Source organism: Pleuronectes platessa, chromosome 11 (assembly GCF_947347685.1).
Source record: "Pleuronectes platessa chromosome 11, fPlePla1.1, whole genome shotgun sequence".
NCBI classification, from domain to species: Eukaryota; Metazoa; Chordata; class Actinopteri; order Pleuronectiformes; family Pleuronectidae; genus Pleuronectes; species Pleuronectes platessa.
Genome location: NC_070636.1, coordinates 13,860,218 through 13,873,145, shown reverse-complemented (window position 1 = coordinate 13,873,145; position 12,928 = coordinate 13,860,218). Strand labels below are relative to the sequence as shown.

The window sequence follows — 12,928 nt, the reverse complement described above, 5'->3', positions numbered from 1 at the left end:
TGCAATTTTCTTTTCTAGGAAATCACTTCCCATCCACTGAGCGACACAGGTGTTGTTTCCTGATCAAGAAACACACGTCAAACTGGTCACACAGCTTCCACAAAACCTTGACTGATATTCTGTTCAAATTAAATCTCAGGAAAGAGGAGCTAACGTTGCTCAGCATGTGGTATCTATCCCGTGTGGAAACCTTCCTTCAAATCAAGCCAGGCTGCCTACATGCCTCAATTTTCTTCCATTCGTTAAAGCAGGTAAATGAGTATACAGACGTTATCATCACCATAATCCCATTCAGAGTGAGAACTTGCACTTGCTGCCTGTCATTCTCCTCTGCATATGGAGTGAATATTTCACACTGCACAAGCAGCAACAAGGTTGGGATTAAAAAAACAGAGCATCTGTACAGGCAATCTGGCAGCACAGTATTAAATGTAGGTTAACGGCCATGGTGGTCTTAAATGCTTTCGTCAAACTATTAGATTCAATTTCAAGCAGATCACACACAATCCATTATGGCACTTGCCACTCAACAACATGTGTCTGTTTCAGTGATGGTTGTGCTCTTATTAAAATCTGGTGGGTTCACGAAATAAGCTGATGATGATTGTTCAAGTGTGTTATATACAATGCACACAACACACAACATTGAATTACATCACACCTTAAACTGAACCTAACCTTAAAACCTATCTTTACCTTAAAATGTAATGAATTACATTATAGAGACTTGATTTTCCCTAACCCTCAAAGCAAGTCTTAACCCTCTAACATCCCTTGGAAAGAGTGATGCCTATTGAAATGTTCTCACTCAGTAATGTCTATGCTAAAAATGGTCCTCACAAAGATAGAAGTACTCACAAACACACACACAAATACACTAGAGCAAGGATCCACTACAGACGCCCCCTACGTCTCCTTCTCTGTTTCCTCCCGTCCAGATTTACCTTGTTGAACTCTGTTGACCGTGTGCAATGGTCAGAACCTTAAGTTTAGCTTTAGTAGTTTAGACACTAATTTACATGGTCAATGGGCTGCACTCACAAAATATGACATTGTCAGTAATCATTAAACTCTATGTGGAAGTTGAAGGTTTCTCCAATGCTGTAGCCATCCGTCACTTTAACATTCTGGCAGAGGGGCCAGCCTCGGCACGGTGCCAGTCCACCCAGCCCTGGATTTCATTAAGTTAAATCTGACTCAGGTCCATATTTCGTTGACTTTAAAGCAATTCATGCCGTCAAGACGAGTTGTAAACCCCCACTCCCCACAATAACCATTAATTATTAAAACCCAGCATAACTGTGAGATTATATGGATAAAACGGATTCTGTGTTTTTCTTTCGGCACGTTATTGTACCAGTAAATGAGTGAGTCAGTCATTATTCACAGGTTCACAGTGAACTGGTGGCAGTTGACTGGCTGTGGCAAATGTCAGGAGGAGATAGGTTGCATCCAAATGTCATTACTGCGTCAAACTCGTGACTCTAATTACTCTCTGAGACAAATGTCAGCTCATGGGAAAAATCCCGACTGAAATGTGAAAGTAAACTAGAATTACCACGTTGTAGTTTAATGCCTCCTCCAACCAGTGCGGTATCAGTCTACAATTATTTTTTTTTCACCATGACCTTTGACCGTCTGATAAATGAAATCTAATCAGTTCATTTGATTGTCTAAGTGAACATTCGTGTCAAGGTTGAAAGGATCTTCTCATGTCGTCGTAAACATAATTAAACATAACACATTTACGAGGCATAAAAGGGTTTTGTGAGCTCACAGTGACATTGACTTTTGATCTCCAATTCGTAATCAGGTAATTCATAAGTCGAAGTAAATTTTTGTGCTGGATGAGGCTACTATGACGTCGCCCTTCTATTTTCGACCACCAAATTCCAATCACAAAGTGAACATTGCTACCAAATTTAAAGGAATTCCTTCAAGGTGTTCCTGAGATGATGTATTCACCAGAACACAACCGTGTTTTGTGAGGTCCCAGTGACTAATACCTTTGAACACTAAATTCTAATCAGTTCATCCTTGACTCCAAGTAAAAGTTTGCACGAAATTCGAAGAAATTCTCGTAAGGTGTTCTTGAGATATCATGTTCACAAGAGTGAGACGGAGGGACAAATTGAAAACATGATATCTCCAGCTGCTGGCTATGGCCGGCGTGAAGGCAAAGAAAAGCTGCTGATCTTTTCAAACAGGAAATGTTTGAAAAAGGAAATTAGTCAGACTTGTGACACTGATGTCTCATTCATTCATTAACAGCTCTTAAAGCATCTGTTAATTGTATCCACTCATTTCCACGTGACACTAATTCTACTGACCTCTTCCATTAGCACATGACCACCCACAATTACTATGCTAACAAGTGTCACGTCAAATCAGTACGACTCAAAATAATTGATCAGTTATGGCTTCATTACAACACTCTTTTTTAATTGAAGAGATCGAAGCAGCCTTTGACTCTCATGTTTCATGTATGATTTTAAGTTAGGATGGAGGGGGGGGCGGGGGGCATGACTGATTGGGGATTATAGTGTGTCCTCTCAGCTCAGGAGCAGATCTCAGTGAAAAGCTGAGGTGATGGTCGATACGTATGTGGCACAAAAACGCTTCTACAGCAAAAATCATACTCGAACACATGCTCTTGCAGAAAAAGACAAAGACGTTCACGAATGAATTAAGCACAACCAAGCTCATTGTGTCGGCTTCTATCCAGAACACGCACAGACACATACAAGGATTCTTATCCCAGCCGATGCAAACACACTCAAACACATCCAGATAACAGTCATTCATCTCCCCTGCAAAGACAGGCTATGCAGCAGCTACCAAATTGAGTCGATGGGTTAATTAAACCTTGGAGGGGTTTGGTATTTTTAGACGTCTAATTAATGAACGGAACGCCGGAGGACAGGCGCAAGCTGTGGTGAGGTTTGTTTAATTTGGATTGGTTGATAAACCGGAAAGATTGCAGGGTTTCTCCCAGTGAAGATTACAAAAAATTTAGATTGTATTGACAGCTGTGGAAACACACCATGGTGTCCCAGCATGCTAAGCAGTATGGACACTTTTCAACTTGGGGTTTCACCGTCAATCAATCGGCCAATCAAATTGAACTGTGTAGCACCTTTCAAGCAGGTTCTGGCGGTTAAAAGTGCTTCACACACAGATCAGCTGTAGAACATAATCCTGTGTAGCTAAAGAGTCTGGATCGCCCCCCGGTGGCTGGCTGCAGTTCAGATCATCAACGTCCTCCATGTTGTCAGATGGGACAAGACCCCAAACTAACAAGTCCAAGGACATGTTGAGTTTGGTTTTAATTAGATATTCGAGACTATTAAAAAGGGTGAAACAAAATGATCGACAGCTGAGACCGACCTGTGATTGGTTGAGCGTATGTATCAGCGGGATCTCAGTACCAAAGTTCCACAACTAAATCCCTACTGTGCAGACTCTGACTCCAAACGATGTTAAGATGTATGACGGCAGCAATCGTATCTTGGCTACTTTTGGTAAATGTTTGTATTATGGGAGGACGTGGAGAGACTCACTGTGCATCATACAGTTTAAGACTGTTATAGAGTTAAGTAGAACCCTGAATAAAGATCCAAAATAGATCTTGAGCTAAAAATCCCTCTGAGGGAAGACGTGGGGTTCAAAGGTTATAATGCACCCGCAGGCTCACTGCCATTAAACCATTCTACGTTTTTTACAGGGACGTTTTGATGGTTCTGACCTTTTAATAAACTAGATTCTGCTTAGTAAAGAACAGATATGACTTGGGGGGAATTCTTTATTTCAAATGGTATGATGAGAGTATTCTTGTTGCAAACTGGGGTATTACCACAACCGGCATCTTCTTTACACAGCTACTTTAGGACTTCAACATTTAACCTCAGATAGCATTGTTGTTACCTTTACTTCTCGGACTCTGCAAGAAGTCGTGTGTGCTGTGTGTGTGTGTGTGTGTAGGCACCAGCTCATGCTCCTGCAGTGCAGCAGTGCATTTCATTGATTAACTCTGCAGCTACATCTATACACAGCGCTTCTCCCTCTAAGAAACATAAGTCACTGCTATTAAGTCAAGAAATAGAGTTGTATAGACAGAGAGAGATAGAGAGAAGAAGGATGGAAGGGATCTATTGCAGAAAGATGGAGAAGTGGCTGAGAGAGAGGGAAAGGGAGAGTTTGAGAGCTCCTCAAGCTACAGTCATTGCTAATCCCACCCAACAGGCTCCAGCCCCTCATTTTCATCCCACAATATTGCATGGATGAGCTGTGTATGACAGAACTGGTGCTGTTTTCCTTTATTTTCTCTTTCTCTCTCTGCGTCTCCTCTCTCTGCCTCACAGGGGAGGCTGAATACACATATTTTACCTGACAGACAACTGACTGATCACACACGCCCACCAACCACCCTTCACCTCTCATACACTCTTTCACGCATATATACGCCCTGAAATGCATCTAGAAGACTGTATGGTCATTATGTTTTCATGGTTGTGACACATTATGGTGACACTCAATTCTAGAAGGACAATAGAAGGACACGAAAACAATCATGAACTTTAGGGTGTGAAAAATCGACATATCCTACTGTCATATTAAACAAATGCGAGGTCTGGGGATCATTGAAATATCTGTTTTAATTTGGAATATAGCTCAGGCCACAGTTTTCCTTCTAAACCGTCCAAGCCAGAGAGAAAAATGCCGCAGCCAAACATGCGTTGTTGATTTTTCTGGTCAGATTACAGGCACTTGCAGTGTATTTAATGGAGCAGCTAGCCCAGCCAACGAGACAGAACATGAATATCGTTTCAAAATTGTTGTCCGATCTCGGACCGACCTGTTGGTATCGATAAGTCGCATCAGGCTCGGGTCAGACATCCATATAGTCTCAATTCCCAAGTGTCTAACAGCTATGATAATGGCTCTGTGAGGCTCAGGCCCTGCAGTGTTTTGAGCTAAATGCTAACTTGAGCATATTGACAAGCTCCAAATGCTGTTGTTGAAATACCTTAGTTTAATACTTTTTCAGCTATTCCAACATTTGCTAATAAGCACTAAAAAGAAAATATAGCTGAGGTCGATCTTCACCACAAATATCATCCACATGGTGAAATTATAGGAAAAGTTAGCATCACTAAATCCATTAGGATTCATCCTCAGGACACCATGAATGTCTGTAAAATATGTAAATGTTGTTTATTCAACAGCTCTTAAGATATTTCAGTGTGGACCAAAGTGGTGAATCAGGGAACTGGCTGACATAGTCATCACTAGATCCATCCCAATAACATGGGTTAAATGTTGAGTGCTTGAATTTTGGTGGCGTGGTTCCCTTATTCCTGTGGATAACTGGGTGAATTTAGATCAGATATGTCTGTTGGATCTTTCCAGTGGTTCTACCATTTTTTTGACACTGAACAATGATATTAAGAAATCCATTGCAGCAAAGATAGTTTCTTCACTTGCTCTGCAGTCGACCAAACACACCAAAAGTCTGTCTTACCCTCATTGACACCAGATCTTCACCGACATTTAAGATTATCAAAATGTGAAAATGCAAACATACTCTTGGGATCATCTGAAGTTCAACTAAACTGGATACCATCAAAGTGCAATTTAACACTTAAGCCTAAACAATAACCACACTGTCACTAATCCCTCTGTCCTACATTCACCACATATTTGATCGTTCATTTAACTGAGTTGTTGAATTAATGGCATATCCTACTTGTTGGGGACATGTTAAATCGTAGTCGCCCATTAACACAGAAATAGAGACAAAGACAAAGACAGAGAGGCAGTGAGAGATGTGTCAGACATGCATTTATGTGACCCTAGTGATATAGCAACAAACAATTAGCCAAAGTGGTTCTACAGAGTGAGGAGTTTTAAACTACTGCTTTTGATTTACTAGTAAATCTTCATTTTACCCAAATTAAATTTGGATGGTGACCAAGAACAGAGATTTTAGAATAAGTGGCCAGGGTAAGGTTTCTTAACAAGGAGCTTGGATAGATCTCCATATTGTCTTTCTCCACTCTGCGAAGAGCAAGCAGATTGGACGTGTCCAGCCACAGCCTGACCAGACCGACTGGAGAAAACAGATCTCCCAGAAGGCTTGGCAACACATGGAGTTCTCCCATGAAGTAGCAGGAGGAAAAAAACGCAGAGGAAAAGGACGTGGTTTGCTTATAACAGGAAAGACAGTCAGTTGGCTGTCATGGGTGGTACATCACTGGTTGACCATTGGCAGGATAATATTAATAACAAATCACCTCCCTCTGCCTTGAGGGCTATCCTTGTCAAGCTGGCATATGGCTGACAGTGGAGGGCTGTCAGCTCATCATAACAAAAGCTCGCTCATGTGCTCCGCTCGGCCTGTCTCCCTTCAGCTGGCAGCAACTCTGCGTCATCCTATTTTTGCACCTTTAACACCTCCACAACACACAGCTCACACATTCACAGAGTTATTTCATTGCCGATGTTTCCTATCTGCACAACCCAATTATCTGTTGACTTAATACAGTTCAGAACAAATCTTCTCGTGCAAACTTCCTTTAGATAACAATCCCTGACAGCATCTGTGACAATCCACACTTGCTGGCTACATCCAAGGTGTGCAGTCTTAGCGGGACAAAAATAACTGTTTGCTTAGTACATTTTCATCAGTGTAAAGGATGTGACTCTTTATCTATATCTTGCTACTCTGATTCATGTCTGACCATTTAAGGGTTTGCAAAACAAACTGCAGACAAGGAACATTTGCATTAATTGGGACATATTTTGGTGGCGCAAACATTGTTTCTAATTTGACAAATCACATTTGAGCAGGCTCTGGTCGCCTACAGGTAAACAGTCTGTGTGAAGAGCAAAAATGGCAGAACACACTGACCGAAATGTATCGGCTATCAACTTTTTATTTTATCTGCATTGATATGTAGATAGCTGTTAATAGAGATTATCCATCATTGTTTGTGACTTGTGTGATAAAAGAAACTAGTCAGAATGTAAACAGGGTACAGCGAACTGTAGACTCTTAAGGAAATAGGTTCCTATGGGAGACTAAAGATTTAGTCATAAAGTGAAATATAAGCACATATGATACACAGAGGAGAAGATATTAAAAGAAAGAAATTCTTAGAATAAATGAACGTGAATGTAATAATGTACATAAAGTATTCCTCTATTCAATACCTCCGCATTCTCTTAACACAGGACACCAAATGATGTGAGGTTCAAAAACTTCCACCAATTCAACACAGAGTTTCATGGAAGTAAATCAAAAGTTAAAGACGTATCCACGAATCAAAACTCTTTTAAAAGGTCAATAAAAGTCTTCAAAAATGTTGGGGGAAAAGGGAGGATTCAAGACAGATGATAAACTACAAGGTCAAATTTATAGTTTGCACCAAATGACTATACCTCCCTATGTTAGAAGAAAGAAAATGCTGATAAAGCAGCAAATATTGGTATTAAACCCCCAAGGATTCTTTTGCTATTATCATTGATTTGTCTTTGAGAAGCAGTAGCAAAAATGTGCTGAACCGTAGACTTTTAATTGCTACATAAATTGGCCTGACAATGTCCTTGAAGACTGAAATGAAACTTTGGGATTTAGATAACAACAGGTCAATAACAAAACAGAAGAGCAGATGCTTGCCGACACGGTGGTAACCATGGAGCCACCCTGTCGCCTCGGGCAACAGACGAGTAACATTTACCTACAAGCTGCTGTCTGATCCGGGGACAAAATCGTACAAAATCTTGGGTAATGGTTCATGGCCTGATATCTATCTGGAAACCTCTTCATGAAAAAGTAAGGAAACCCCTGTGTGGATGTGTGTATGTTCGGAGGTTACAGTAGCTTTCCGTCACAGTTCCAGTTTTGTTTCTGCTGCTTTGCACTTCACTTTTGTGTTTTAATCATCAGCATTTGTGCTTCTCAAGCTTCACCTTTGGCAAGCCATCATGGCAATTAACTGGCATATTAAATCCCTCCGCAATGCCCCATCAGCAAAACCATCATAGGCTAATCCTCCCTCTGTAGAATGGTTACTGTGCGCTAGGAGAGAACAGAGTAGCGTTTGCTGGAGCGGCTGACTTATTAAACAGGTCTGAGAGCTTTCAGTAGGACTAAGTTATTGTGCTGGGAAGTTACCGGTTTGGGCAGAAGGAAGGTGGCACAGATAGCAACTCTAACGTCGGTCCAGGTGTACATCAGTGTGTGAACGAGCAACAGAGAGATGGCGGACACACGTACAATCAAATTCCAACCACTAACATCTGGCTTTTGTCTGTTATCGAAATGGATACAATCGGCATTCACTCCCGGGTCAAATAACTGATATTGTTTTGAATTGCCCCGGCTCTGATAGACTGTGATGTTAAACATGACATGCAGGTGAACGCGCTTGCACCTTTTACAAAGCAGCGATTCTTCCTCTTTGTATCATGCAAGATGCAACACAGTGTTCCGTCACTGCAAAGTTTAAAAGAGGAGCTGAAGTAAAAGGTATGAAACTATAACCACCATAACATTGTCACTGGTCTCTATAGTGATTTCAGTTGTCTGTCGTGTTTTCCACTTCAGAAGTGCAAACCCCTACACTAGCAATGGTAAAGGCTTCAAATCGCTACCTGCTAACTTTGGTGTAAAAGACATATAACATTGCATGTTTGTTAACCAAGTTTGTGACCATACTCATAAAGGAATAGCAAAAGATGCGTGTGTGTTTGTGTGTGTCTTCAGGAGGGCTAATTGTGGCCAATTTCAGAGAAAGAGCAGCCAAAATGAATCTATCTCTGTCTCCCCCAATGTCCAGATAATCAATCTCTGATGCGTACACACGCACCATAACCCACTTCTCACCCAAAGAGTAGTGTCACACACACCTACTGGAAGCTCAAGCATTAACATACAGACACCGCACATCTGTCTGTTTGTGTTCTCATTCATCTAAGACACTTCAGAAAGATGTTTTCCCTCCCTTTGTCATCAACCAAGGACGCAAACATGGTGACTGGCACGTCATCAAACCATCTGGTGAATGATAAAAAGAAAAAAAACACCCCATCTCACACATTCATACATGGAGACACATTCAGTACAGTGAAGACAGTCGTGGGCTAAATCCTAATCAGCCGCGGCAGAAAGCAAAAAACTTCTCAATGTGACCCCTCGGTGTGCGCACCATTCCCTGACTATTGGCTCTATCTCTCAGCCTGACTGCTCCTGCTGATGAGCAACAACATTAGCCGTGGGGGAGCAAAAATAGCCATCCTTTTTTCGGTGTTTCCCTCCCCTCTCTTTGCTTCCTGGAGGATCTCAGTGCTTGCACAGAGGAACGGCCCTCAGATGTATGCATCTCGAACTTTCCCCCGCCCCTCTCCTCTTCGATACATCTTCCCCGCTCTCTCCGAAAAGGGCATTGATTCTCCTCCGGGGAGCGAAGACGTGTCACCCTGCATGGATTGGATTGATAACGGCCGGCTAAATATAGCCCTGCGGCAGGAAGCGGGAGCGGAGGGTATTTTTAGAAGTGTTTATAGTGCAATGACTTGGACACTACCTCAGCTGAATGACCAAATGGAAGAAAGGGACGGGTGGAGGGGTGGCACCAAACACTGTGGCTGTCTCATTGGTAGACACTCAGAGGGATTGTAAAAAATGTGCCTGTCCGGTTGAAAACGACCATCAGTTATGTTTAATAGCAGCACGTCTAAAAATAGCAACCTTATATATATTTGGCCGACATAAACTTTGCTCACTTTAGCTCCATTGACTGATTTGATTGGCTTTCTGATTACAACAGCCTATAATCCATAAAACACACTCTCTGCTTAGAGTGCCCCTTTCCCAATGTGCTGAAGTGCTCACTTTATTTTGGCCACAGGCGGTACGAACATGATGCTATCACATACCACATTGTTGTGTACTGAGCAGCCTTGTTCCAAAGTCAATTTCTCTCGCTGCTTGGATTTGCAATTTTTCGATTTTTCGGGCATGCTTTCTTTCCTTTTCCCACACAGTATACCCTTCAGCATGCATATAAAAAACCTGTGAAACACGCTGACTCATTTTGAATTGATCCCCGCGGTGTTACGGGAGGGGTCTCATGCAGAGCCTGATGATAGGGCCTGAGCTAAATGATAATCTTTCTTTTCCAGAGTTAAAACCTATGTAAAATCGATGCAAACAACGGGGTAAAAAAATCGGCATTTATCTCTTCATCTTCTATCCTCCCACTGCTGACTCTTCCCTTCGAATGCAGACCATTCACTGTATGGAGTTGATTGATTCGTCCTGCTGTGAAAGTTCTCTCTGCTGCGAGCGACACGCTGAGCCACAGGACAGGTTGACATTGTCATACACAGAGACAAACAAAGCCATTTCAGATCAATCAGTTGTTCAGCTGTGATAAGCAGCTCCTCTTCCTCGATCAACGACACATGTAGAAAAAGACCGGTTTGTGTTGTACAATAAACGGCTTATGTTCAATATGGGAATAACGTTAACGAGGACGTTGTACCTTTATGTTGAACCCTTAATCACTGTAGGGATTCGGAGACAATTTATTTTTAACATCCCTTCAACTGCATGTCGTTATTAAAGCTAGGATTTACAATCGTGGAATAGCTAGCAAGAGCAGGCGACACTCTGAAAATATGCAACGAATACGTCCCCTCGGCCCTCTCCTCAAAGCCACACCCCAAAAACACGTGAATGCTTACAGCCTGACAACCACTACAGGAAGACTTTTTCATGACACCCTTTCTAAACTCTAGCTATCGTCACTGGGTCAGCGGTGAATGTCTCTCCGGCTAGTGAAGACTCCCGTCATGGGCCATGACAGCATGGCAGGGAGAGCGCACACGAGTGAATGAAATGAGTGGTCATGTTTATCACAGGCATAGACTCTTTTTTTCCCCCAGACAACTTTATATATAGGTCTGCTATTTAGACTTGGAGAGAATTTCAACTAATACAATAAAACATGTTTGAGAAATAACCTTTAAATAACCATCTTCTGCTCTCAGCACATCCTCCAATTTAAATAAACTAAATTGTTTGGCAGCTTGTGAATTACCCCAATCAAGTGGCATCTAGAGTAGTGTGCTTGCAATTTTTGTTAATCAGTGAAATTAGAAGCTGTGGTGTTTCACTAGAAAATGTGCATACTGATGGGACCGCATAGTCAGCCAAACTCACCTGTAGATAGTGACAGGGCCTGATGTTGGGCTTGAGGTCAATTGGTGTCATGGGCTTCTCCAGGTTGAGTGAGGACTTCCTGTAGGCCTCCTTGGCCTGGCTGACCGTTAGTGTTGACCAGGAGCTCCTCTTCATGAATTTGCCCTCTGGTGCCATGCTTATGCTCTCGCAGGCCGAGCACTTGACGTCGTTGTTGCTCTTGGAGGGTTTTAGCGACAGGTCTCCTGCCAGGTGGCTGTGCATGGAGTCAGGGTAACAGTGGCTGATGTGTTCTACGGGATGTCGCGACATGATGCTTGGCGTCCTGTATGTGCTGTCGCTATCCAGGTTGTCGTCCGAGCTCCACCATCCTCCAGAGCGTTGCTTGCCACCACCATCAGATTTACGGTCTTTGCTCTTGCTGCGTTTGCTGTGTTTGTGGTGGCCCTGGTGGTGGTTATGGTGGTGGTGTGAGCCTTCCCGGTGCGAGTCGCCTTTGGTGCCATTCATCTTGGAAGATCCTTCTAGAGAGTGCGACTTTGTGAAAAGCTTCTGTACCGAGTGAACTAAGTGGCGTATTCGCCCGGGACTTTCATTGCGCTGCTCTGTGGTCGTGGTTGTGGTGGAGGTGCGTTGGTATTGCAATGTGTGGAAGCCATCCCGTTGCAGCGGCATCTGCTTTTCAAATTGGTCCATGAGGTTTGCTGGGATTCGGTTCATCTTGCCACTGCCGCCGTGTGAGGAGGAGCCACAGTCATCTCGGGAGTCCCTGCCACCAGACGTGTTTCCACCGTTGTCCCGTGAAGCACTGCCGTAGTGCATGCGGGGGAAAGTGCTACTAGCGATGGAGTGGTCAGTGGCTGACATGGACACGGGCATCACCATGCACTCAGAGTGGATGGAGCTTCGCGGGGAGCAGCGGTGGTGACCATCAAGGGGGCAGCTCTCAGTGGGGCTAAGGAGGTAGGAGGGTGACCTTGAGTCACCATGATAAAGGTGGTGGTCCAGGGAATGGTCGCACTCGGCCAGGCCACAGGTGTGAGCTGAGATGGGAGAGGTGAGCTGCAGCTGGGCAGGGCGGCCACCAGAGAGACCCTTCATGTTCCTGGGTGGAGAGGAGTAGCTGTCCTCATCGAAGTAATGTGAGGGCGACCATGAATACTGCTGGTCTGAAAGCAAGAGAGAGCGAGAGAGAATATTAATCTCTCAGAGGGTACAAACACATTTTCGCAGAAACGCATTTAAAACATAATGATAAGCACGAAAAAAAGCCTAGTACCAATCATGTCTTCTTCAAACAGGCTGGTTATAACACGCTGTTTCCACCTTGACTACAAAGGACCAAAAAAAACTCCAAATGTGGCACATCGGAAATGTGGAGGTGAAATCAACAGATTGCACAGATAAGATCTCAGCCCTTCCATTTTTCACGCTCTGTTCAGGACGGCCCACTGGTGTAGAGACAGGGAAACAAGAGAGAGGGAAGGGCGACAGGTAGGAGCCTGCATTGCCATTTATCCAATGCAAAGTGAAGTAATAGCCTATCACTTTGTGCCACTGGTGTCATCCATCAAAGCCCTGAGGAGAGCGCTTGTGAGCCGTATGGCCGGATAAGCGTCCTTGGGAGGCGATCACAGAATGCACCCTCCCTCCTTCAACTAGCGTTGGCCATGAAGTCTTAGATTAACACCCTGTTCTGTGTGATTGGTCACCAAGGGCAGA

The 12,928-nt window shown here is 43.4% G+C and overlaps 1 protein-coding gene across 1 annotated transcript in view; it reads right to left on the bottom strand.

Annotated features, from left to right (window-relative positions):
* The window catches only part of dlgap2a (discs, large (Drosophila) homolog-associated protein 2a), a 132,140-nt gene that overhangs the window by 48,051 nt on the left and 71,161 nt on the right, over positions 1-12,928 (bottom strand). The window contains exon 3 of the mRNA XM_053435166.1: positions 11,228-12,375. Coding sequence (XP_053291141.1) covers positions 11,228-12,307 — 1,080 coding nt within the window. The 5' untranslated portion in view covers positions 12,308-12,375. The remainder of the gene's footprint in view (positions 1-11,227; positions 12,376-12,928) is intronic.